The sequence below is a fragment of the Bacillus rossius genome, chromosome 18 (assembly GCF_032445375.1).
Source record: "Bacillus rossius redtenbacheri isolate Brsri chromosome 18, Brsri_v3, whole genome shotgun sequence".
NCBI classification, from domain to species: domain Eukaryota; kingdom Metazoa; phylum Arthropoda; class Insecta; order Phasmatodea; family Bacillidae; genus Bacillus; species Bacillus rossius.
Genome location: NC_086345.1, coordinates 12,231,544 through 12,259,054, shown reverse-complemented (window position 1 = coordinate 12,259,054; position 27,511 = coordinate 12,231,544). Strand labels below are relative to the sequence as shown.

Sequence of the window (27,511 nt, the reverse complement as noted above, 5' to 3'; positions counted from 1 at the left end):
AAGAATTTTATGAACATACAAAGTTATGGATTGTAAGACTAAGCACAAAAAAATTTTAGAATCAAGTAAATATGATAATTGCAAAATTATCACATTGACATAAAACGACATTAAGTGACCTAAAGGATTAGATTTTAGAGACAAGTGCCAAACAAAATCAAGCCAGAAACATAACACAACAGTATCGAAATTCACATAAACGTTTCAAATTTCATAAGCTAATCGCTACAATCTACGGCTGTATAAATAAAAAAATCTTGAAAATATGATCAATCTTTTGTAATTTTATTCACTGGCATTGCTTTCATGGTTCACTGTTGACAAAGATGGAAGAAAACATGTTAATGAGATTTTCACAAAGAAAATTTTTGTTTTAAGTTGAAGGAGGAAGTTTTGGTGCACAGTTTATCAAAACTCAATAACTGTACCTGAAGTGCACATAGTTCCAAGCACACAAAAAAAATTATGGCTTCTACAACGCTACTACAAATCTGTGCTATTCGTCCAAAGAATAAGAATTAAAAAAAAAAAAGGGTCAGAACCAATAAGCACCTACTTCTAAAATGTTCGCTTACTGCTTTTAATACATACAAAACTAGGGTACACTTCAACACACATTCATTCTGCTTGACTACAAACACTATCCTCTGGCACAGTCGACTGACAATATTCTTACCCTATCAACAATCTTCAAAAGTTGAGATTTCTCTGTACGTTTTTTTTTTTTATACCATGAATGCATTTTGGGAAAGCACGATTCTGTCACTAGACACTAGCCACTATGCACCTCGCAGACTCTTTCGTCATCAGAACCAATCTCATAGGCACATGTAGGAAAAATAAGGTTAATCTCGCAACCAGCCCACCGTCCATAGCGTCCATCAATGGACTCTTGCACCTACTCAAAGTCACTCAGACACTGGAACGCAAACACAAGATATCGCTTTGAACATCAAAAAACCACTCAATAATGACAAGATATCAAACTGATATTTAAAAAAAAAAACCTGCACATATATTAAATCATCTATGCTATGTATTTGATCTGTTATGAGCAACCAAATATGTTTCCACGTCACACATGCTGAGCTGTATAAGTTTTTATAATATAGATAGCTGAAGAATTACTGTAAACAATGATAGCCAACTGTCATATTATAACATTCTTCCCCCCCCCCCCCCCCCCAATTCTGGAGTTACTTGTAAAAATAATCCACACAATTCAATAAGATATGAAAACTAAATGTAACTATTGCTTCAGAGCTTACCACATTACAAGTATGGTGACAAAGTCACCATATATTTTGTACAAATATTCAATCAATCTTCCATTAACAAAAAAAAATTAACACACAAATTTCATAATCTAGGCAAATAAAATAGCATCTAGATTATTTTCAATGGCGTGTGCATGGAATAAAACTATGTTTAAAAAGAGTTCAGTTACGATGCAGAAAACTGTGTAATGAAACATGTACAGAGGGAAAAAAATTCTCATGTGGACCAAACAATTACAAAATTATATAGCGTGAAAAAAAATTGTAACAGCAAAAATCACTATGCGGACAAAATCTACATATATGTATTCATACATACTCCAGCGAGACACACTGAATCATGAGACTGATGATCACAATTTTGTTCCGACTTCAATTCGATCACACTTCACTTGCCACAGTTCATTTCAAGCCCGTTCAAGCTAGGAATCGCACGGGAGGTACCAGAACGTAAAAAAAAAAAAAAAAGAAAGTAAACTGAGTCAACTCGTAAAACTTTGATTACCTTCAGGAATCCACTCTCCAATCCACCATGTCTGGTAGAGAAGCTTAGTTCCTTCGCCGGATTACAACTGGACCCCCGTGTACGTTAAGTCGAGTTATTGCTTTTCTGCCAGCATCCACTTTTTAAAACCTAGAACATTATAAAGTTCCAATGTACGGAACGATAAAAAAGTTGACTCTACCGCAGCAGCACACGCACTCTGGAAAAAGGTACAGGAAAGAACGGATAACTTCGCAACACCCATCCGACCACAGGGACCGGGAACGGTGCTTCAGTCGGTGTACACGATGAACTGCTGGCTGTCGGCATCGGAGACCTCTACCTGCACGTACTGCTGGGCCTGCAAGGGCTCGGCGTGGATGGTCGGCACGGACCGGGCTCCCCCCGTCGCGCCGCGCGACTTCGCCTTGGCGTGCGTCAGGATGTGCGACTTGAGGTTGGTGGACTGCGCGAACTTCTTGTTGCAGCCGTCGAAGGGGCAGACGTAGGGGCGGTCGCCCGTGTGGATGCGCACGTGCGTGCGCAGGTTGAAGTCGAGCGAGAAGCGCTTGCCGCAGCCCTCGAAGGTGCACTGGAAGGGCTTCTCGCCCGTGTGCACTAGCTGGTGGCGCTTCAGCTTGGAGCTCTCGACGAACGCCTTGCCGCACTCGGCGCACACGTGGACGCGGGGCCCGTGCGTGTGCAGGTGCTTGCGCATCGCCGAGTTGTCGCGGAACATCTTGGCGCAGCCCTTGTGCGGGCAGGCAATGGTGCGGTCCGCCCCGTCCCCGAACTGCTTCCTCACCTTCATCTTGTGGCCCGGCCGGGCGAACTCGGCCAGCTGCTTGGGGTCGCTGAGGTCCAGGCCCGGGATCCCGTCGGGGGGCAGCCTCCCGGACATGTACTCCTCGTAGTCCGGGTCCTGGTCGGGGTTGCTGCCCTCGTCGTCGTCCGTCCCCGACGCCCACATCGTCACGGAGAACTCCCCCTCCAGCGTCTTTATCTGCACCTGCTTCTGCTCCCACTTGCGGCCGCGGGACTCGTGGGCGTCTCCCCCCGCCAGCAGGTGCTCGCTGCCCCGGACCCTCACCCCGCGCCGGCCCTTGCGGGCGCCCTTCCGCGACGGGCCGGGGCTGCCGTAGGCCTCGCCGTCCGACGGCACGGGCACCTGGTCGTAGGCGCACAGCGGGTCCCCGGAACCCACCACCTCCTCCTGCGTCTGCAGGATGATCTCCTCCGCGCCGGGCTCGGGCAGCGCGTGCAGCGACATCATGGCCCGGCCGTCGTCGTCGCAGTCGTCGTCGTCGTCGTCTCCCAGCGTCGTCTCCACCGTCTCGCACGGGATCTCCACCGGGATGGCCTCCACCTCCACCTCCTGGATGTCCGGGTGCATGTCCACGTCCGAGATCATGCTCGCCATGCTTCCGCGTCAGTCCGCCTTCCTCCTGCTGGGCATTCCCCCCTTCAGGTCACCTGCAACCACCAACTTTTAAACTACTTGTCGATTCCAAGGTCATTTGATCAAGGTCATTTGCTACAAGAGACAACTCACACAGAACAGTGATATTGAGGAAATGATTCAATACAAAATTTTTTGGACGCACACCATTGCAGTTTTGCCATGCTTGTCATGGAAAAAATTCAAAATCGCAAATTAAGAAATAAAAAAAGAAAACAAAAACCCACAGAGAAAAAGCCTAAACCGGCTATGTCGGAACAGATAAATACAACTATATACCTGAACAGGTTATTATGATCAACACATGACTACAGCAAAGACAAACACATTCGAACTTAAAACATAAGACAGCACAAGAATTCTGTGGAAGAAATTTTATTCACGAAATAAAAAAAAAATCGTAATGCACATACGAACATAGTGGGCTAACAACGACAAGATAGTTTCAACAATTACAGTAAATGTACACAAGACAACAAAACCTGGACAGCCCACTGTGTTCGCCTGTCCTTTAAAATTATTTTTTCATTGCTAAATTCCTTCCACGGAATTCTTGTGCTGTCTGCGATATTTAAGTTCGAATGTGTTTGTCTTTGCTGTCGTCGTCATTGTCGCGTCGTCCATAATACCTGTTTAGGTCCATCGATGGTTCCATCTGTTTGACATAGCTGAATTAGGCTTGTTCTCTAAGGGTTTTCATATTTTATTTCTTAATTTTCATTCGCGAATTTTTTCCCACAACAAAAGTGTATAATTGCAAAGTACCTACGTCCGAATATGTCAAGATGTGCTATATTTAAAAAAAATTTGCAAACATTAAAAACATTTCATTACTGAAAGAAAAAAAATGCTGAAATAAACAGTATGCTTAAAAAGAGCAACATATTCAGAATTTTCGTAGAAACGCAATGTAGATTATCGTTTGTAAAAATTACGGGAAAACCGTAAACGTTGGCAGACATGCTTATGCATATTACATTATGCAAGTTCTCATAAATGGCTTAGTATGTGAGTACTTAAAAAAAAAAATATTTGTTACCTCAGAGTAATTAAAAATGAATTAATTTTAACAAAAAATTGTGTTTTAAAATTGCCCGCTCTCATCTCATGCCACTGCTTCATGCCTCATATCTCATGAAACCATTTTGATCCCAAAATAATTAATAGTTGAAATAAGAATGGTACAAACAATTGTGGAGAATTTGTTCATTTTTTAAAATAGTAATATCTGAGAAAACCAAATCTAAAATATTCCATCACACTTTTTGGTATTTTTAGCCAAGCAACCACTATCAAGTTGTATGTTACATGGAATCTCATTTAAAAAAAGCTTTCAAATGGGACTATTTTGCGCTTTCTAACACCAACCGTTCTGAGAGCAGCATTGCTTTTGTCAAATCAGAACCATGCAAAAATAAAGATTTTTTAAAAGATTTGCAAAGTAATTTTTAAAAAAATTAACTTAAAATTTCTAAAAAAATTAATTCTTAATTAAATTCATGTATGCAAGATGTAAACAAAAAATCATTCAAATCTAAGTGGATAAGATAGAATGTGTGTGATGATTTGATACAGAATGACTCTTCCATTGAAAACAACCAATATAAACTTTTGCACTACTTACCAACACTGTCATAGTCACAACATATGTAAGGAATATTTTACTTATGTCATAAAAATAATTTTTAAACAAAACCAAAATCGAAAACCATGAAAAAAGTGATTGCCTTACATCACACTGCAAGCCATTAATAGAACTCAGCCCCATGTGAAAAAAAAAAAAATCTATGCTCAAAAATACTTAACATTGCAACGAAGACAATATACGTAACAGATGGGTTCATCTAAGCAGTTCATTGAAATTCCCTTTTGTTAACGTGGACATTTGTTTATTTTTAGTTACACTGAATGAAATACTTCCAGTAGCCACAGCTGTTGCAAATGTCTTCAAGCATATACATGAGTGTTTGTTGGTTCGACTTTGTAACAATTTCAATAAACATTTAGTGTGTTTCTCACAACACTGTTTTAGTGTTTGCTATACCCAACCCTTCATCTTGTTTTCCCTCTGGGGGGGGGGGGGAGGGGAAACCAACATTCCATACATCCTTAATACTGACTGCCCTATGGGGCTTTCAAGAACCTGCAAAGAGAGTTTCACACCTAAAAATCAATATTAAAACACCTGCTTTATTCAACGTAAGATGTGCAAAGCTTATTTTGAATAGGGGATCACTATAACTGTAGCAACATCAATAATGTATATTGAATGTAGTTCACATTTAACTAAAAATGAGATTGGATGCTTCTGTAATGTACATAGAAAACACACATTATTTCTCTATAGTACTGTAACTGCATAAGCTACGCATGCTGAAAAGGCAACAAACGTTTCTATTCCAAACCATACCAACACTAAAATCCTTCAAGCATTTGAATGTGTATGTAAATTTGAATATATTTAATAATATAACTTTGTAAAATTTGTGATCGGGGCTAAAAATAAAAGCTCAAATTACCCCTGGATCGCCAAACAGTAAATCCTACCTCAAAAGACTCCTCCTTTATGGCTAGGATCTATGCATTTCATCTGCATGCTACCAACACATGTTTTTTTTTTCGTGATCAGCTGAAAATACAGGTACTAATGAGAATAATCATTGCCAATATTCCATTGAAGTGGATCCTGATGGTGTTGTAGCAGGAGTCCTCTTCAATATTTTATTCAACCTATAACACCACAATACAATCCTTATTGCAACACTGTCATGAACTTTTGGGCTACTTAATACAAACATTAACAAACCTAAAACAGGTGGAAAAAAAAGAAACCAAACACAAATAAAATCAGTTACGAATTCATGACTAATTGAAATCAAAATTAAGAAGACAATAATATCAGATATACTGAAAAATATTGATTTCCATCACACAATTCAAGATAAAATATTTATTTACCCTTAATTTTTAGGTTACATTTTCAGTAGGTAACACAACGAATATACAGATAAATTCGGCAATAATACTGTTTCTTCTTAAAGCAAATAAATAACCAAATTATAACGCTTTTATTTAAAAATTGTGTTCATTTCAGAAATTTATGCTGTACTGATATATATGATAAAATATTAACACTATTTTGTTCCAAATTTGGTCACTCAATTCACAATAAATGGCATATTTGCAAAATCAAAACATTTATAATATAACTGTCAAGAAAATTTTAACTTCTTAACTAAATTTTTTTTAAGTATGTACCCAAATCAGTCAATAATAAAGAAAATAAAATCAATTTGAAGATATAATTAATTTATAAATCCCACTACAGTCATACATTTAATAGATACAAACTAGTAAATGCTACAATAATGTTATGCCTTCTATTAAGGACGGTGAAAAACCAAAGTTCAGTCATCTGAGTAAAGTTTTTATCAAGTTATATTATATTTCATTAATTAACTTGCATTTTGGTGTTAAGGGTTCTATTGACTCACATCTTGTTTTTATTGTAATTCGCCATAACATTTTGTCCCAAGAAATAAAATCCTGATTAGTATCATATTGTTAAGTTTTATTCCCATAAAAAAAAAAGTGGCGATTCTCTCAAAACTTTAGATGTTAAGTACCAGCACCAATAATAAATTTTATTCCGAAATTGTTTTGCATTAACCACCATTAATAAAAGCTACCAAGACATACAACAATTATAGATGTCATGTACAACTTAAACTTGGCAATTTTCAATTTTTACCTTTCTACAGATTATAAGGTAGTGCTGCATCAAATATGTATGATTAACCATGTTAATATGATAAATTATAATAAACATAAAGTCCATTAATGTTTCATAGTACTGAGTGAAAACTGACTTTTTAAATCTTTGATCTTCCCAGACAGAAACAGGCAAATTTCTAGGCTCATTCAATTTCTATTAGAACTACAAAAAATTAGAATCGACCTCAAATTTGTAAACTTTTTCAAACAAACTCATGAGGAATGGTCTCTAGGAAAGTGCAAGTTTTTACGTTATAAAGCAAAAATATTTTCAAAGATAATTTCAGTATGATTTAAGTAGGAACAGTCTTCAACTATTTATATTTAAGATATAACTATGAACTACAGTTAGGAAAAATCTGCTTCAAATTGAAGTTTCAAAACTTTCAGCACCATTAAGTACTGTAAATTTTTGGTTTTCAGGACTTTCGAAAAATTCATTAAATTTCGTTGCTTCTCAATGACATTTGTGATCAGCAGACAACTATCATACATGTACTAACAAAATTATCCTGAAAGTGTTTCACTTACAGTAACACACTGCAATGTTGAGTATCGGTTAGCACATCAGCATAACAAACCAAAAATGGTAAGATCAAGAAGTGGATTTGGTAATTGTTAACGTTAATATTCTCAATGTTATTAGCTGAGATAATAAATAACTTGATATAGTGATTTTATCTTAGTTCTTTTACACTTTATAAGATGGCACTCTGGCATTGTGATGTAGCAGGTCATGTCTGAATCATTTAAAGTTTCTCACCAGTTTATAATATTTTCCTTCATTTTCTCAGTTTCAGTTTCGATAGTACCTGAAAAAAACTGGAAGAAAGAGACTTAGTGGGGCTCAGTATTGATCATTGGTCAAAGAAAAAACCAAAAGAGAAGAAGCATTGAAAAAAGTTCCACGCCTTGAAGTGTTTATGAAATCGACCTCAAACAGTGGAGGACAAAGAGCCTTCCCCAAGCGAAGCTGTTGAAGTCCAGAGGGAAACAACCCCCCCCCCCCCCTCAAAAAAAAATCTAAATCTAAAGATAAAAAACAAAGTGAAGATGGAACATCCATTATTGTTGACCAACTCTTCACATTCAGTGCTGATCCTATTGTTTGGGAAGACCTGATAAAACACGGGACTATATTGCAATGAACGTGATAAAACAAAATAAAGAAAGTGACTCTTCTAAATCAAAACGTCAGTTTAAACACAATACCGCAAGACGCTGTACTAATGCATTTTTGTTTTAGAGAAAAGCTGGCAAACAATGAAATTATTGATAGAGATTACTGAGTATATTCTAGAAGTCAGGAAACATCATTTTGTACACCATGTACTCTGTCTGGGGGAACATCATTTCGTGTACCATGTACTCTGCCTGGGGAACATCAGACTTCGGCAGGACCTCGCGGTTTGTCGAACTGGAAACATTCAGAGCTAACTGCGGCCCATGAAAACAGTTCTAGGCTCCGAGACTGTGTTCTTAGTTTTAAAAACGGAAGTTCTGTTTTGACCAGGACAGACGGAAAAAATTATTCACACAATTAGAAAATGAAGTGCAATAATGGCACATAGCGTGTTGCAAAGAGTTGTTGCTGTTGTGAAGAAACTTTCTTCTCGAGGACTACCTTTCCATGGCGATGATGAAGTACTTGGAAGTGTTCGTAATGGTAACCTTATAATGTGCATGGAACTTATTGCCAAATTTTATCCATTTCTCACTAGCCACGCGTCACGATGTAAGGATACTGGAAGGGGAAGAACTTCATACCTGTCTTTTGCTACGTATGAACAAATAATCAAAATCACGGGGAAGAGAGTAGTTGAAGAATTAGCAACAAAAGTTAGTGCGGCTAAATACTAATCCATCGTTGTTGACTCAAGCCCTGATATTACACACAATGACCAGTTAAGTTGTGTCTTGCTTTATGTCAACAAAGGAGAAGGAGGGGGGGGGGGGGGGCTAGCAGAAGAGCGGTTTGTTGAATTAGTATCTGATCCAGGACATGGTGATCAGGACCTGGAAGATGCAGTAATACACTTTCTTGAGAGACATGGATTGGACCAGGCAACTGCAGAGGACAGAATTATGACACTGGACACTGCACCAAATGTGACAGGTATTTATTCAGACTTGCAAGCTAGAATCAGAGTTGCCTCTCATTACGCTTACTATATTCCTTGTTCAACACACACTTCGAATTTGGTGGGTACAAGCGCACGCAGCATGCAGTGATCAAGCAACCTTTTTTTTTTTAATGGTCTGCAAGAAATATTTAATTTTTACAGTGTTTCTAGTCATTACAAACTTAAACACATTTTTCAGTAAAGAGAACTTGAGTGTCAAATTCCCTCTGTACAACCCACTGGTTGCAGAAGCTTGAACAATGATGGTGAGGCAATCGCCAGAGCACTGTAGTCAATCATAGGGAATTCAAATTAGAAGTCTTTTGGTGAAATCTCAAACTAAAGGCAAAATGAAAAATTTGTGTAGTCACCAGACATCTTTCATGACTGTAGTGTGGGATTCCATTCTTGAAAGATTCGATGTTGTAAGTAAGCAATTATGAAGCAACAGACGTGGACATAGCCACTGTTTATAATTTGTACAGTTCTTTAGTTAGTTTCTTGGAAGAAATGAGAACAGGAAATGACGTTTTTAATAATTTTGGGTCTGAAGAACTCTTTGTAATATTGAACAGGATAAGAGAAATGCATTTAGAAAAATAAAATTATTTGATGAATCTGATTCAGACACTGGAGAAACTGATGAATTAGATGATATACAGATATCATCCTTTCGATTTTGTATAAATTGATTGAAGAATCGAACTAGAGAGTTTCTTTCTACAAGGACTTCAGTGAACCATTTATGTTTTAGATAAATCCGAAGATACTTAGTCCACTTGAAATACAGGAAGCGATCATCCAGACTTCAGCAAGTATACAGTTCGGATCTTGAAGTCTCAGCATTTGTACTTGGACTGCTTACACTTCAAAAGCTACATATCTGACATAAAGAATGAAAATGCATCATATTCTTTTCCACAACTCTGCGAGATAATAAAAAGGTAACTGCCTAGAGAGTGCTTACCCAAACTTACACATAGCTCCACAAATATACTTGAGTACTCCAGATTCCAACTGCTCAACAGGGAGACAAATAAATAATTATTTAAGAACATCACAAATAAAGGATCATCTTAGTCATCTGACTTAACAGTGAAACTGTACTATTAAGAAATAATAAACTTGTTTGTAAATGTCAGTGCAAGACTTATAGCCACTTGCTATTTAAATAATTGGGGTTCTGTCCTCTGATCTAAAATTTAATGTAAGTTCTTTGTATTAAGATGTTTCTGTTCGAATTACCATAAACACTCATTTATAGTGTTTGCCGCTCATTTTAAGTACACATACAAGTAAAGAAACATTCCCACAAGTTATTTCAAGTCTGGGGTAGCAAAGGTTTCTTTTCTCACAGGCATCAGAGTTCTAAATACGGGCCTGCCTGTCATACCTACAGTTTTTTTTTTACTCTCTCTCTCATGGTATGTATAACAAGATAAGATATAAATAACATGAAAATTAAAGATGCATATAATCATAATATAACATGCAAAATTTACTATAAAATGTCTTCCTGCAACTAATCATCATTTACATCATCACTACATAACCAACTCAGCCAGGATTATGAACATGTAGAAGACCGCAGATATTTACTGTAGTTCAAATTAATACATTTTTGATTGTATCCCTTGCATTTAATTAATGTTTGTAAAAATCAGAAACAGATTATTAAGATTTTAAGATACAAAACAGTATGAAAAATTATTGACTCTGTTTCGTAAAATAAACATTATCAATTTTCCCTGAGTTTTCCAGGTTTGCAGGACATATTTCTAATTCACTGCATTTTCCTAGGTTTCCAGATTTTCCCTGTCTGCAGAAACCCTGTGAATTATACTGGAAATTTTCCATTATTGAGTCTGTAGTATAGAATATAATAACAGAAAGTTAGTTTACTAAAGAAACACATTTTGTGCAAAACAAGCACGTGAATGCTCCCCACCCCAAAAACCCCCATATTCCCATGCTTGTCCCATAAGAACGTAGGGGTGTTAAATTACATCAGCGCCACCATGTTGGAGACATCATCAATATTATGGTACCCAAGTAAAGTAAAAATCAATACAAATCTAAGTGTCAATTTCTGTGTTGTATACTTGCATACATAATATTATAAATGGGAAAGTGTGTGTGTGTGTGTGTGTCTGTTTGTCCTTTCATGCAGCAACGGAGCAATGGATTGACATATTTTGCATGTAGATAGTTTATGGGCTGGAGAGTGACATAAGACTACATACAACTATTAAATTCCATCCCCAGTAGAGTGAAAAAGGGATTAATTCAGTTTCAAAATAGAAAATCATAGGAAGTAGGTCATAGACACACAAACAGAGAGTTTGTGTCAAATACCTATCCTTCTGCTTGGCGAAACCCATCCACTTATTGAAGCTTGCTGCTGCTAGCGAACTAAAGGCAGTGATGACAGTTTAGTTTAGAACTTCGTCAATAGATGGTGTTGCCTTGAATTTGTAATGCGCTATCGATTGGTGCGTACGTCATGTCTTGCTTAGGGGTTACCTGCCTTCCCGCAAAATGAAGCTGAGGATTGGGGTCCCGGTTTTGCTGATGCGTGGCCTTGATGCACAGAGATAGTAATTGGACTTCCAAATCAAAATTTCCCGTTTTTCAAGTGTGTGTCCTACAGACTTGAAACTCGGATGTCCCTTATATAAATAATAATGCGTTTAGCCCGGGCAACGCTGGGTACTTCAGCTAGTAGTGTATAAATGGACACTCTGAGTTATGTGAATTTCAAAAGATTTCACACAACGTTGTTCAAGCAAGTGAATGAATGGGTATAAGATGTACTGATTTGTTTGCAATCAAGCCAAGTAACACTGGCAGATTATTCTCCCCCCTCTAGTGTGCCATGGGTTCAGTTCCTGACCGGGTCACGACTGAGTTTCTTCACAAGTGGGAGACGTGGCGTCCATTGCCGTGAGCTTGTGAGTTTTCTCAGGGTGTTCCTATTTCCCCCAACCATTCATTCCATAACTGCCCCAAAAACACAAGATTTTCATAATTTTTTTTTCTCTTTATAAGCTAGGCTTATACAACATGATGGAAAACTGAAGCAAAATAAAATATAGTTACACAATTCCACTAACATTACTGATAATTTTGCATAGTTAAGGGCTCGGTTCACTCCCATGCTAGCCGATTGGCGGGATAGGGTTAAACTTAAATGCACCCGATTCCGTCAGTATTGTAATAGAAAACTAAAACAAACACCAAATTGTAGATATTATAAGCATATAGGTTGCTATGAAAACAATTTTAATTTAATTTAATTTTTTTAATTTGATATTGTAAAATTAAGTTTTAATTTTGTCACAATTATCAGTCAGTATGTTCCACCCCCTAAATCATCTCGTAACAACGTTGGTCATATCTCAATCTCACGAAAAGTCCTTGGCGATGGCAATGTATCTGGTTAAATGTACAAGCAACACCAAATTTTTTAAATGTATATTGTGGCAGCGCCTGATGTATAGGCTGCAATGCACGCTGGTAATATTATGTGCTCCGCCGGCGACGCACAAGCGATAACGGCCGCGTGGAATGAGAGAAGGAACGGCCTAGTTGCCACTTCGCCTATCTCCCCCTCATTCACCCCTTATCTTCAGCTGTCACGCCACAGGTCATGAAACAGTAAACCCGCACTTCAAGTGATTTTGCCCCTCGGTTCAATTCTCCAGTTGCTACACTACAGCCATTGGAAGAAATTGGCGCAAGTGTTTCAAGATCTCACCACCTTTATCTCACCGTAGAAAGTCCATGAAAAATCAAATCAAGCTTCTGCTAGCATCTAAACACCAAAGTAAATGGTATGTGTTTATGATGTAAAACAATTATTTTAAGAAAATTCAATTATAATCTTTTTACAGCTGGTAAAGTAAGATGAGGCGATGTTGTAATCTGCATAACAAAAGCGTATCGCTTGCAGGGTAACTATCAGCAGTGTCGTACTCGAAGGAGGATAGGGGAACGGGGCTCAGGAGTGATGTGCTCAATGAAATTTTTTGCATTATAGCACACTCGCTTAATTGAATACTTGCGCATTTGTCTACTTTCTCACTTGCATACTTGCACACAATTCACACATTCGTAGACATTATTATTCCCCTATCCTTACATATATTGATATATCACTTCTAACGCGCATAGGGGCCACTCGTCCAAATGATTTTTAAGGGTTTTACGGCTAGAGTATGCTTTTGAAAGCAACAAAGTCAGTACAGTATATAATTATGTAGTGAACAACCGGCTTAGGGCTAAAGATTTCCAGCGGGAAATCAATATATATTTCATTTGTAAAATGTTTTTATTGGCCTTATAGGTTATGTATGGTACATGCAGCCTTACGAGAAATACAATACACATTTTAAAGTTTTATTATTTTGCCTGCCTATAAATTCAGCAAGCCTTTTTAAAAGATTGCAAGCAATAGAGTTTAAATGTGCAACATGAAATGACCACTCTATGCGATATTCCCCAGTATTATTTCAGGTGACCGTAGCTGAAGTCGCTATGTACCTTTGGAAGGAATTTGGATCAGAATTCCGGGTGTGCCATGAATTTAGTTAAAATTGTATATTTTTTTTTTATATAATTTCTTTGTCCATCCGCCCCGGACTGGCTGACGTAAAAATCGAGCGTTGAAAAGCAACAATTTCACAATAAACTATATTTATAAGCTTAATTATTGCATAAAAATGCGATGAAACTATCTATCAAAAAAAATTATGACAAAAATCAAAATATACAAGGATTTTATAATCAATAATATACAGATAAATTTTACAAATTCCGTGCATAAGATTTTGATTTAGATATCGTAATGCAATGTAACGTAGATATTAACTTGTAAAAGGAATTATTACGTTTGATACAACTATTTTAAAATTACATTTCATTGTCTGGTATTTAAAAAAGTGGTTAATATTTTTCCAACGCAATAATGTATCAAATGTTAAAATTTTATAATCTAAAATGAAAATATATTTTTTTTTGGCTAAACTGCACCACGTTTTGTGGAAGTTTTATTTCTTATAGTGGTAGGCAGGAAATTAATAACCGTACCGACTGTGCTGAAAATCGGTGAACAAATGTTAAATTACATAATATTAATAATTCAAACGACGAAAATATGATTGAAAAGTCAAATCGATGATTGTTCCAATCCAGTGGAAGAAAGATGCCACGCATGCCTACAAAGAGCATAAAAGGACACATCCGTAGTGGGACAATGTGCATTACGGGACACTTTTTCGTGCGTTCATAGATTTATTAGACGTCACATCAAAACCTATGGACTTCTAACTATGGATCAGAGATTTTGAAATAAATTTTAGGCATTAGTAATAAAGATTCCGCCTGCTTTCGTGGCCATTGTCTTACATTTATTGGCCAATAAATTTAGGCATTAGTGTTCCTAAGATTAGGTACTTGATACGCCGAGCCCTAACAAACCCGCCGGCACACGGGAACCTGTAAAATAAAATAAAGTATCAATGTTTTTAAAACTAGTCAGTGCTGAAATTAATGGAGTTGAAATATTGGATGTTTTAAAATGAAGATTACTAAGTAGGATATTAATACATTGTTATCAGTTAAACAATTTCTTACTTACAAGAGAATGTAATACTATCAACATGCCAATGACTAAAATTATAATACGCACAATGTTATTATGGAGCTCTTTTTATAACATGGTTGAATTTGATTCTAACAACAGGAAAAAATTATTTTTCTTTACAAACTATATTTACGAAATTGAGGTAATTCGACAGGCCCTTGAAAATAATTTTGATATGGTAGCCAGAGATTAGGCCTACGTTGAACAAAGTTAATTGTAAGTTAATTTAGATGGCTCATGAGGCTGGAATATATTGTTACGAGCGCGCTTGGCTGCAGTGCTTGGCGCCGCCGCGCTCGTTCGGCCTGTCTGCGCCCCCTTCCACCCGCATCCTCTCCCTGGTATCTCGTGTCATACTATCTCGCGACATCCTGACCGTCGCAGCGCGCACCTGCCTCAGATCGAGTTACTTAAAAGAGGCCGCACTGCTGCATAAAAGGACTCAGACATGTTTATCGGCGCGGTTTGTGGGAACCCGATGCTTGTTGCGTTTATCTGCGTTCTTTGAGCAGCCGCCGCGTCCTTCGAGGACTCACGACGCGTTTCTGGGAATTTCGACGGCGAAGGTCGCGCGATATCTCGGAGACATGCCCGATTGTTCTGGACGGGAACCCAAGGGCTATATAAGGAGGTTGGGCCGACCTTCGAGGAGTTCAGTGGGGAGTTCTCCCGCGGCGGAGTTTCCGGGCGATAGTGCCGCAGGTGCGGCAGAGTGGCAAAGTCCTTGGACGAGGGTTCCAGGGCAGGGAGTGAGAGAGTTCAGTGGAGTCGGGAGTTTTCCCGCGGTGGAGTTTCCGGGCGATAGAGTCGCGGGCGCGGCGGAGTCCCGAGTGAAGTTGCGAGCGAGTCGTCGTGTGGGATCTCGGCGAAGGGTGTGACGGCGGCGGCGGAGTGCGGCGACGGAGTACCGCGGCGGAGACCCACGAGGGGTGCTGCGGTCAGAGTTGCGCCGGAAGTGCGGCCCAGCGAGGTGTGTGAAACGAGTGACTGGGAAAATGACATTTCTTTAAGTGTAGTTAATTATTTGCCATCTTAGAAGATTATTTGTAAGTGACAAGTAGTGGTAATAAATAAAACTGTGTGTGTGAAATAAAATCTATTGATTGGGCTATCCTTTACGAACCCCCGCAGGTAAATCGTAACAATATATATAAAAGTTACACTTAGGTTTATGTAGTGAAGTGGTCACTTAGTAACTGCAATTACGTTTATTTTCTCCCATAATCTTCAGTATAATTTGCGCCAAAATTCTTAGCGGGAAAATTTTTCGCAATGTTGTGCATTACCACATCAAAGAACTTCTGACTCAATGTCCAGTCGTTATCTTGGTAATAGTCTGCTTACAGCCAAGCTGTTAGCAATTTTAGCTACGGTGAACAGTGCTTTTCTGAGGACCATTGAGTGAGCAACTAGATGGATGAGTCGTTGTGGTGACATTGCTTAGACAGTTATTAGTAGCAGCAATTTTTTTTACCTCTTAATTTATGAATATATATATATATATATTCATTCAAAATACTGAACATTTAAACGACATGCAAAGCAAGACAAATTGTAAAACTCATTTAATATTGTAAATAGATAGGTAAACTGAATATTTCCATCTTTTATTTCAGACTGTTAAATAAAATAATGAATGTTGTTTATTACATCCACAGCGCACGCTGTTCACCATATATTTGAAAAAGATAAACATGAGCGAACTATTTAACTGATCAAATTATTTTATGAACATTTTATAATGTGCATGAGCATTTAAAATCCAAATGTATTCTAAATTTTATTATTCAGGTCAGATCAGTGCAAATAACGATTTCCCCCAAAAAAGAACATATATTCAAGCTGGCGCATACAAAATACAAATGCAATACGTATTAGAGCTGAAAGAGTTGAAGAAATTAGCTAAAAAGCTAAAAATAGAATTAAATAGAGCTGGAAAAAGGTGTGAATTAAGAATTTGTGTGAAGCTATTTCCTTTTTATCTGGGAACCACAACTTCTTAATTATTTTTTTCTACACAGTAAAAAAAACACTACAAAATAGCTACTTTTATTTTTACGAAGCAGAGAAATGTTCGTTATAGCTGTATGTTTTAACTGCGATTTGTAAGGTCTTGTGTGTTTCGGCATAGTAGTGGGAAAACTACGACAGAAAAGTAATGATATAAAAATATTATAAACGTAAAAATTTGCTAATGTTTTAAACATTTCAAACCTAATAAAAATTTTTACAACCAAAAAAATAACAAAAAAATCTGGCTAAATCATAAGTTGCACTACCTAGGTGTGGGATCAACAAAAATTATTATGACACAAATTGTTGTTTATGTTTCCAATAGAATAGTTTTTATTTTGTGAGATGTCGGATAATACAAAATGTTGGATAAGAAAAGGTTGGATGAACGTGACACTACAGTATTTGATTATTTGTGTATAATTCAGTCATATTCATTTAGTAAGAAAATGAAAGTAGGTAATGAAAATAAATCATAACATTGTGTGGTTAAGTTTATATCAATCATTTATTGGAATTCAATAAAACCTGCATGTGTAGTTCCGATGCGAGTGGTAAAGTCTCTGTTTTCAATGAGTAGAATTGGTGATTTTCCCGAGGTTCAAAGTACAGGACGTGCTTTTGGGCGTTATTTATTTAATACCTAAATTATTTCGATAAATACTAAATTGTTTACATGGAACTATGTTAATATAAAGCATTTTTTACGTTTATAGTAGTTGAATGTCAAGTTTCCTTTTGAATAACTGTGAAAAACGGGGAGGTTCATCGCAGCAATGAAGGAAATATTTTTGTGTCTAATATAAGTTATAAGCCGAGGCTCCAGATTGTAAGGATCTCAAGGCAATCGCGGGCTACATATATCTTGGGTGAAAATATTGGGTCAAGTAAGGTATTGCATTAAATGTTCTGGGCATTTATAACCCGGAACCACGAGATGAAAATAAACTGTAGAAAAAATGCTAAAATGTCATTTATTTATTATTAATTCTGCTTGCGTTTTGTAACATATTATCCCAGCCTAATCAAAACGCGAGTCAATAGGCCTCAAAGATATAAATTTTTTATTGGTAATAAAGTATTAGCCTGGATTAGTATATATTGCACTGAAGAATTTCTATTTGTCACACAACATATTCTTTTCAATCCAGTGTTAGCCTAATAATGTACAATTTCAAATTTATATAAATATAGAAATATTTGAAACAAACAAACGGTACTTATTTTGATGAATGTATCAAATATTTATTGTAAAACTGATCGGAAGATGATATCAGGATACTAAAAAAAAAGTTACGTTAACTTATCAAAATATTGTATGCCAAACTCGAAGCCATTGAAATAAATATTTGTCCTTTATGGGAATAACTTTAAACTGAGCATACACAAAAAAATAATTCTGTTTTAATTATTAGGATTTTGCCCTTAGTTTTGTTGGTTTTTTTTTCATTTGAATATAATTTTGTAGGTAATATTCTATTTAACTTTTCCTTAATCGTACCAGACTGCCTTTCCCACCAGCCGGCCAAATGGTCCACGGACTGCTATTCAATATATCCATGGTTAAACCAGCAAGCAAATAGCACTTGCAGAAGCAGAAGGCACTGCCTAGCTGCCCTCGGATAGCTAGCAGAGCGACCGCGGAACCGCCTGTCTTCGGTAGCCCATAGCCCTTGGTGCGAGCGTCACGTGTCAGATAACGCATGGCAACACCGCGTTGTCATTATCGTGACCCCCCCCCCCCCCCCCCCCCCGCTTCTACCCGGATGACAGCGGCGCCCGGGAAGAATATATGTCTGTGATAACGAGTGTTCAACTAATCGCGACTACTAGCGCTCTCCAGCGGGACAGAATCACAACCGTGACCTTGAACCGAGCCCTTAATGGTGTTCCTCTACAAGTTTTTGTAAAATACAAAAAAAAAAAACCTAGTCCTTTAACACGGAACTACGTGACATGCCTACATTGTAAATGAGCAAATTTATTTTGTAGAAATTTTATTTACTATAATCATTCACTGATATATTTTTTTTTGTAATTTGATGAAATAACTTAACAATTTTTATTTTTAATTTAGTACAATTGGTATGCTCTGTGCTGATCCTTACCAAATCAGAGTTAACCACGTCTGACGGAGCGACAATGCCCTGCCAACCTGCAGTTGCGCGAAGGGCCTCCCAAACAACAAGCCACATCACAACAGTTAGCACTAAAGACCATCTCTTAATTGTACCTACCAGGGCCTTGAAACCATTCATGAAAAAAAAAAATTAGTCAAAGCTCTATCAGGGCCTACCTAAATTATAAGTTACCAGCGCAAATAACACGAGGATCAGTGCATAGGTTACCCACTCAGAGCGTAATTCACAAAGGCATGATGTGTCGCAGCACTATGAGCTTCAACGTATCATGAAGCTTTGACGCATGTGACTGCCTCGAGAGTTGAATGAACTTCAGATGTTGAGTTCGTTGCAAATCGCATGCGACACAGAGGTATGAATAGTTAGGTTAGCTATCTAATGCATTCAAATAGCATGTAATCACATCACTCTATTGTGAATTGTGAAGCAGCTTAAAAAAAATGCTGCTGATTGCCAATATCAAGCAGGGTAATTATCTAGATTAGCTGCTTTTACGTAAAAAAAAACATTGAAATATACATATTACATTTCAGTTCTATGTAATAACACTATTATATTGGTTCTGTTGCAACCGGAGTGGAAGACTGAGATTTTAATTACCTGCAAAGGGTACAGTATTCACATACGTATAATTCAGGAGTCATGTTAACACATACTTATAATTAATGAGTCATGTTTAACTCTGTGGGTTTATTTTGGTAGTAGATGTGTCAAGTGTGGTAGGTGAAGTTATTAATTCCGGAAACTGTTTTACACTATTTGTACAGTTATGTCAGTTACTGCAAATATAACAATAGCTTACATTTGAATAAATTTTAAAATTCTAGAATTATATGCATTATCGCAGATTTAAGCTATTTGTACATTTTAAAAAGTTTTTCAACTCATGTAAAGGGATGGAGGCAAGAGAATCAAATTGAATTTGTTGTTCGCACATAATTTTATGTATTGATTATTAAGCGAAAAAATCAATTAGCTGGCAGCAGAAATTTATGGTAGTTTGTAGAGTATTCACCAGGTTTGTACAGTTATACTTCTGATGTAAGCATGACTCAAGTTTCTAGGTGTGTGGCATGATGAGGCAGAATTTTTGTCGTTATGGATGAAGAATTTCTCAATACGTTAGGTGCCTTGTGGAATTCCTGTTTTGGCTAATGTTCTAGATAATTTTGAAGGCCTCTATTTTCTGCTTACAGCAAACAACATGTACAAGTTTTCAACATAGATGATTGTATACTGATTGTTCCACATTTGTAGTTAAATGTAATACCCAGATCCTGAGAATTAGATACTGAATGCATGATCCTGTAAAGATACATTGATCTTTTTAAAAATTATTATTGCAGTTTTAATTCAAAGTCCATCGAAAATCGGTGAAAGCACATTTTATCCAATACCGTATTTCAATTGGGTAAAAATAACGTCATTTTCGTAGGGCAAAGAGGTTCAATAATAGTATTGGAACAGAGCATGGAAGTGAAGGTTTTAGTACCAGAGATAAGTGTTTTGATGTTTGTGTGTTCATTTGTTTGTGATTTAGCACGGATGAGGTATAAGGAGTGTGACGTAATAAGGATATAACAGTTGTATTGAGTATATAAATAAGCAGGTCTACACAATGAGTATTAAGTATATTATAAGAATGGTAGTGAATATGTATGCTAATAAGAGTGCTTATATCTAGAGAAGAGGAAGGTGGTGTTTATTTGTACTTACTTTATTATAAAGGTGCGGCGGAGAGAAATAAATGTGTGGATTGAGATTGTATTAGTAATTGGACGAACGCCGGTTAGCATTTCGCGAGATAGGAAAATGAATTGGAGAAACAGCAATTGAATTTAGAGTGAATGATGGCAACTGTAAGAGAAAAATTGATAGTACAGAATCACTGCAGTAAAAACCAGAAAGGTATATGGAGTTGAGGGGATGAGAAGGTTTTTGTGATGTGTGGTAGTTTTATGTGTATGTATGTCTGTTATATGTTAGGTCACAGTTGCGTATTTCATTTAGGTAAAATATTGCTTTAGGCGATCATAAAGTAGATTTAATTTCCAGCTAGGTTTTTAGGGATACTGGTATTTAATGTGGTGAAAGAAAGACACTTTTCAATAAATTTTTTGCGGTATCGTGAAGAAGACTAAAGTCCCACCCATAGTAAGTAGTACAATTTGCAATACTAGTAAATAAATTAAGGAAAGTAATTAATATTATAAGAAAAACTTCATTATGTCATGAAGTAGATTTCAGTGTAATTTGCAATACAAGTACCTATTTCATTAATTAGAATTAAGAAGTTTCAAGTTGATATTTCATGCGTATCATGAAGTAAAATACAGTCCCACGTGGTATAGTCTATTATTCGATACTGTTAATTAAATTTTTACAAGTAATCATTAAAAAAAATTCCCAGGTATAAAGAAGTAGAATGCAGTCCCACCCTGTCTATTGTATGTGCTAAATTATTAAAAGTAAGAGTTTTATATGAAAAAGAATCATGATATTGTGAAGTAGACTATAGTCCCACCCGTTGTAGTGTATTTTGAGATACCAGTTTTAATTCTTTATAATTCACGTCTCCTGCAACTTTATTTTTCCGAATCATCAAGTTCTACATTACTTAATTAGGCACACTGCTATAATTCAGGATACCAAACTTTTTTATATCATGCATAGAAATAGAATATTTGATAATGAAATTTCTGTACCGCAATACAGACTAGAGCGGGGATTATAGTTGAGTTTACGATACCGATAACACATAATATTCAAAAACTGCAATATGAGAGAAATAGTATGTTACTAGTTCCCCACCCAAAACTCCCAAACTGCCTTGCTTGTCCCCTAAGAATGTAGGAGATGGTAATGACGTAAGCGACGCCATCTTGGTAACATCATTAGTATTGTTATAGAATCATAAAATGCACTAGTCCCCTTGTTTTTAATGGTTTTTACACCAAAATCTCCCTAAACATCATGGCCCTACACACTTGTGAGTTCCTCAAATTTCAGTAGGAAAATGAAACCACTGTCTTCGTGGAAAATAGTGAAAAGTATTTAGTGATAAAAAATATAATTTTCGAAAAAGCTGCCGATCTGCTATATAATCTCAAGTGCATCACTGGGAAAGACGAAGTATTCCATTTATTAAAAAAAGGGGAAAGCACAAAATCAAACTATGAAGGAAATCAGTATACCTACCCTCCAAGTAAGGTGATATGACAAATACAAATAACAGACCCATAGGCTACATAAATATAATCCCTTTGCAAACCTATGAAATGCCCAAGAGTATTTGGATGTGTAATGTGCACAAAATAAATCTAAAAAAGGAACAGATCCGTTTGTAGTTTAATATTCATTAACCCAGAAATATTTCTGCCCACAGCATCATAAATTACCAAAGAGTTTTTAAAAGAGTTTCTGTGGGTTAAAATAATTAATCTTAATGTGGAAACAATAATACACAAGCTAAAGCTAGGCAAACATTATCAAAATCGCTATGTACTTAAGCTACCGAAAATATAAAATGTTTTAATGGTCATTTATTAATTTCAAGCTCCAGTGAATCATGTAAACTGAGGCTAACATCTGGCAAATTTTCTATTAAACAATTGTTCGTAAACAGGATGTGCTTTGAAGCCATTAAAACATTCACTGGTACGTGCCATATTGGAAAACTATGAAATCATACAATATGGCTACCAAGCGAAGATAACAGGAAAGCAGGCGTCCATATTTGTTTCGTAAATTGTCAATAAGAGGCACATGAGAAAACTAAAACAAGATTGAGACTTAATACCTTCAATAATAAATGATGCATTCTATGCATATAGAATACTAACGTGGCACACACAACACCAGTTACCGACGTTAACTTTGTTGTACGAACTTCTATAGAAAACTTGTTAATATTTGTAGTTGCAGCGGCTGATAGCAAAATTTTCGTTTCCCTACTTCAAATTTTGAAACGATGTCAGTACACAACATTTAACATTAAACATCAATAAATTATCACTGAAAATAATTACTAAAAGAAAATAATACGTGAATTACGTCCTTAACAGCTTTTTTAAACTAAATAATAATAAAGTGGATTATCAGCCCAGTTGACATGGCACAGTGCTACCATTTCATAGCTCGAAAATCCCACTAGACTTTAGATGCTGGAAGTTTAAAGATGTCTGTGCGTAGTGAAGGTTGTATTGTGCGGGTGTGAATAAAAATACTCAATAATGTGGGACGAATATGTTAAGCGTGTAATTATATTACACAGCCAGATATTTGATGTACATATTATTTTCACATCATGTTCTCAAAAATCGTCGCGTAATTTTTGTTTTCTATCCAAACAATATTGATTACATTAGAATTATTTCCGCGTATTACGTTACCAAACACGAGTGGGTTGCAAAATTTAAAGCGTTTGGTAACCTTACAATCCTACTCCTAAAGAATGTCGACATGAGTGAAACGAAAATAGTAAGCTCTTCATTGGTAATTCGCAGTGAGGTGCAAGCTGTTGACTGTGATAATTCTGCTGGTGCCTGAGAAATTTTATGTATGTTAACCTTTTAGTATCGTGTAATCTTTACTAACTGCAAGGGAAAGCAGAGTCAATAAGCCTTTCTTTTAGTATTAGAGGACGCATTATATCATCTTCATTTTTAAACCAAATTGGGTGATGGGTTTTGACATTTCAGCTTCCATCTGGAGTTGACAAGTACCATTTTACTTTAACCTGTTTTTTTATATTTATACAGCCATTAGAAACGTGTATGTATATTTGGTGTTTAAACTTACTTAGGTTACATTTTGCACTTCAGTGAAGAACAGAACACCTACATCTAAAACTATTTTACCTCATGCATTCACTTTGTATGTGTCATAAGTTTACATTCATCATAGGTGTCCGAATTCGTGTGCACTTATGTATTTGTGACTGAATATGTAATTCTGAAGGAGAGACTTTTCCGTAAATATTATAATAAAAATTCCAAAAATCATGTATTTTACTTCCTGGCATATTTTCCAATTATTATCTAAGATTGTAATAGTTCATGTAGTTTACCATTAACTGGCCATTTCAAACATTAGTCCTGTTATGTAGGTATATTAAGAATATCATCAAAACAATAAATAAAACTGATATTAAAGATCCCTGTCATTTTTGAAAACAGCCTCGGCTATGCTGTATTCCTAAGGATCTCTGGAACAACCATATCAAATTGCACCTAGTATCAAGTTAACTGTAGGATGATGACAACAATCAGGCCAATCTCTTGTAGAAAACAGTCTTTTCCATGCTTATAAAGCACCTTATGGTGAAAGTCGCATCACGTTACAGGCTACTTATTGTAACCTACAAATAGTAATTTGTCAGAAACCTGTAGCAACTTGGGAAATGCTGTTCTCAGGGTAAATAGTAATTTGGAATTTTATAATTTAATTTATGAGAAAACGGTGACCCTGACAATTAACCAGTTAAAATATATACCTAATTAGTATGGACGGTGACCTCACCGCTTGTTGAAAATGGAAACTAATTATTAACTACTCGAAGTATTACAACACCCTCTTGAATGATTGTAAAACATGTCAGGATGTTTTAAAAAGCATTTTGGGAATGTTTTTATAATGTTTATGGAAAAGTATTTGGGTCTCCTTCACAACCACCCCCATGATGTATGCACTAGAGCAATTCAGTGTCATTTATAATTTTTAACCTTAATAAATGCTATTAGCTAACAAAACAGATAGTTAAAATTGATTATTTTTTTTCCTTGCAATTTTCTATTAGTAAGTTCTCTTCTGAAAAATTTAAAAACAATTCAGTTTCTTTCATATTTCATTAATCTGTAACACAGCATTATGATGTTTCAAGTAGTTTACCAGTAGTTCACCATTTTGTGCAGTAGGTTAGCATGTACCTAACCAAATAAAATTATAATGGTACCTCTATTTAGAATGTTGCAGTGATAGTGAGAAAACACATCAGGAAGTAGGCAAATGAGTACTCGACATGTAGTTTCTCATCCATGGACATGGATGGAATGGGGCGGACGCTCGTAGGAACCGGCTACCCTACCAGAGGGACAGACCTGTTTCGTGAGGCGAGTTGAGGTATGGAACAGCGACGGAATGAATTGACTGGGGGAACAGGAATATCCAGAGAAAACCCACAGACCTCTGCAAAGTCCACTACGATTCTCACTTGCTATGCCGAGAATTTAAAAATTCGGATTTTGACCATGCTGGGAATTGAACCCGGATCGCCCTTCGTGTTGTGGGTGGTGGTGAAAGTTGTGACCACTCCCCCGCGCCTCTGAGTAGGTAAATGCATGTTCATAATATTTTAAGGGGAAAGTTACTCAACTCCAGAATCACCCATAGCTTGGTTATGTTAGTTACGTTAATAATATGTTAAAAAATTTATAATTACGATGAGATCATTATTATTGTTGCTGACAAGACTAACCAACCTTTCAATTACTTATCAATTGCCTTGCTTCCTAGAAACCGCAACATTAGTTTATGGATACCTATCTACTTAAGTTTCTATTTGTATTTCGTAATTCACGCACTTCTTGTAGGCATGTATTTTTTGAAACATCGGTAAAAAATCCTTTTTAAATATTACCATATTTAATATCTTGATTCCAGTCTGATATGAAGTGAAAATGTATGTATTGGTCATTAAGTAAATTAGTCAAGTATTGTATCATGTACCACTTACAAAATGACTTTCAGTCAGCATCGTCGTGTTTCTTTTCCTGCAAGTACGTAAGAAGTACGCTGTTTGTTCACTTGCGCACTTCACTTCCTTCCAGTAAGACAAGATCCAAGCAGTTGCTTGGATATATTTTGCAATACTAAGATTTTCATTATCAAAGGCACTATTTCTGTACATGATATAAATTATATTGGTATTGTGAATTATAACAACATTATTAGAGAACTTTCATAATTCGGAAAATAAAAGTTGCGGAAGACGTGACTTATAAATAACTAAACCGGTATCACAAAATACACAAGACCAGTTGGGACTGTCTGCTTTGTGATACCGTGATCATATGTATAGGTATATTATTTTTTACTTTCAATATATTAATTTTCAGTATCGCAAAATACACTATACAGGGTGGGACTGTAGTCTACTTCACGATACCGCAATTATGCCTGTAGTAAAACGACACTGATTTGAATTCTTTAATAACGAAGATGTATGGAAACACTAAACAGTGAAATGTCTTAAATCTAGCACTAGTTGAGCTATTGCAACTTCAAATTTTTTTTTTAAATTTTGACTGTAGACCTTAGCAGGGATGTTATATTACTGCTCTGCTGGCATTTTTAGTTTGCTTAGATTTTACCTTCACTGTCTGTTTTCATGGTAAGTACAATGTTTCCTTTTTTCTAGCGGGTCACATATCACTTTTTTACATTTTTGCATTTGTTTATGTGTTGAAACTACATTGGCATTTGATAATCTGGCATGGCTGTTATACCAGATGTGCCGGATCTAAGACATTTCACTGTATTATGTCCATTACTGGCACTCATGTTGGTAGTATAAATATTGCTTGATCTTTGGCTAATCTTTATGGTAAAGGGCCTGTTTTTTTTTCTGTGTCATATCTATCTGTTAGCATTGCTGGTATCTTAATTTTTATGACCTTCTAATATTTCTTGCTTGTCTATAAATGCCTTGTAATTGCAAAAAAAATTAATAAATAAACATGTTTAAATTCTTTGTAAGATGCTTTATTTGAACTTGTTCTCTTCTGCTGTCACATGGTGTGAATGCATCTTCTACTGGAATCTTATAAAAGACTTGTACTAACTACTGTTTCCAAGAAAATGCTTCTGCTAACCACGGCTGCTGCTTCTTCTAGAAACTTCAGACTGCTTGTGAGGCAGTTGATACATATATATACTGCACAGCGTATTCAACTAGGCACTCCCGAAAGAAAGGATGTCTGATTATTGTTACAAAAAGATATTGTTTCTTTGTTTTATTATTTATGTATGCTGTTAAACTATGAAGATGAGAATGTTTTACTGTTCGCAAAGAGAGTGCTTTAGCAGATTGGTATAACTTGGAACGTGATTACACAGCACAGTTAAACTAATTTAAGTGAATAAGTTAAGGTAGCCAGCCATATTTCAAAACAATTAATTGAGAAAAAAGTGCTTATCAGGTTATGCTGGAATTTATTATTTACAACCATTTTGATGACAATTTTTTGTTTTGTTTTTGTGTTTGTTAGGATTGGGTCTTAAATTGCATACTTGAAGCTATTATAAGAATTACACAATTATTCTGTAATGCTAATCACTCAAACAAAACAACTCATGTCATATAGTTTATTTACCAGGCGCTGGACTGCCTTCCTACCCTTCGATGTCCCTTTTGATGTCAGCGAGAGGTTAAACAGGGGGTCCGCTCTCTGGGAAATCAGGGAAATTGGAATTGGTCAGGGAAAGTCGGGGAACTTTCTTGAGATCCTGGAAATGTCTTGGAAATTCCCCAGTTAATGGTAATTTGAAGGGAAAATGGCATGCTCCAGTTTGCATTTACCCAGACTGTGAAGTTTAG

The 27,511-nt window shown here is 36.3% G+C and overlaps 2 protein-coding genes across 6 annotated transcripts in view; one reads left to right on the top strand and one right to left on the bottom strand.

Moving 5' to 3' along the window:
- Positions 1 to 264: 264 nt before the first annotated feature.
- LOC134541190 (transcriptional repressor protein YY1-like) lies at positions 265 to 23,045 on the bottom strand. Of its 4 annotated transcripts, none has more exons than XM_063384431.1 (3): positions 22,715 to 23,044; positions 5,768 to 5,950; positions 265 to 3,234 (listed from the first exon to the last, which is right to left on the bottom strand). In XM_063384431.1, the coding sequence occupies exon 3, from the start codon at positions 3,179 to 3,181 to the stop codon at positions 2,054 to 2,056; it is 1,128 nt and encodes a 375-aa protein (XP_063240501.1). In that variant the 5' UTR covers positions 3,182 to 3,234; positions 5,768 to 5,950; positions 22,715 to 23,044; the 3' UTR covers positions 265 to 2,053. The 4 variants fall into 4 exon arrangements, with proteins under 4 accessions (XP_063240501.1, XP_063240502.1, XP_063240503.1 ...); XM_063384432.1 differs by having other exon boundaries at positions 22,758 to 23,044; XM_063384433.1 differs by lacking the exon at positions 22,715 to 23,044 and adding an exon at positions 7,758 to 7,779.
- The window catches only part of LOC134541188 (uncharacterized), a 24,580-nt gene continuing 20,095 nt past the window's right edge, over positions 23,027 to 27,511 (top strand). Inside the window, exon 1 of one of the 2 annotated variants that reach the window (XM_063384425.1) lies at positions 23,027 to 23,394. The gene's annotated coding sequence lies outside the window, so the exon portion shown is untranslated. Of the gene's footprint in view, positions 23,474 to 27,511 lie in introns of both variants that reach the window. The other variant, XM_063384424.1, reaches the window with a different exon arrangement.

What these genes read in the sequence shown, in the direction of transcription:
- LOC134541190 (XM_063384434.1), bottom strand. Translation starts at nt 3,181, where the DNA reads ATGGCGAGCATGATCTCGGACGTGGACATGCACCCGGACATCCAGGAG.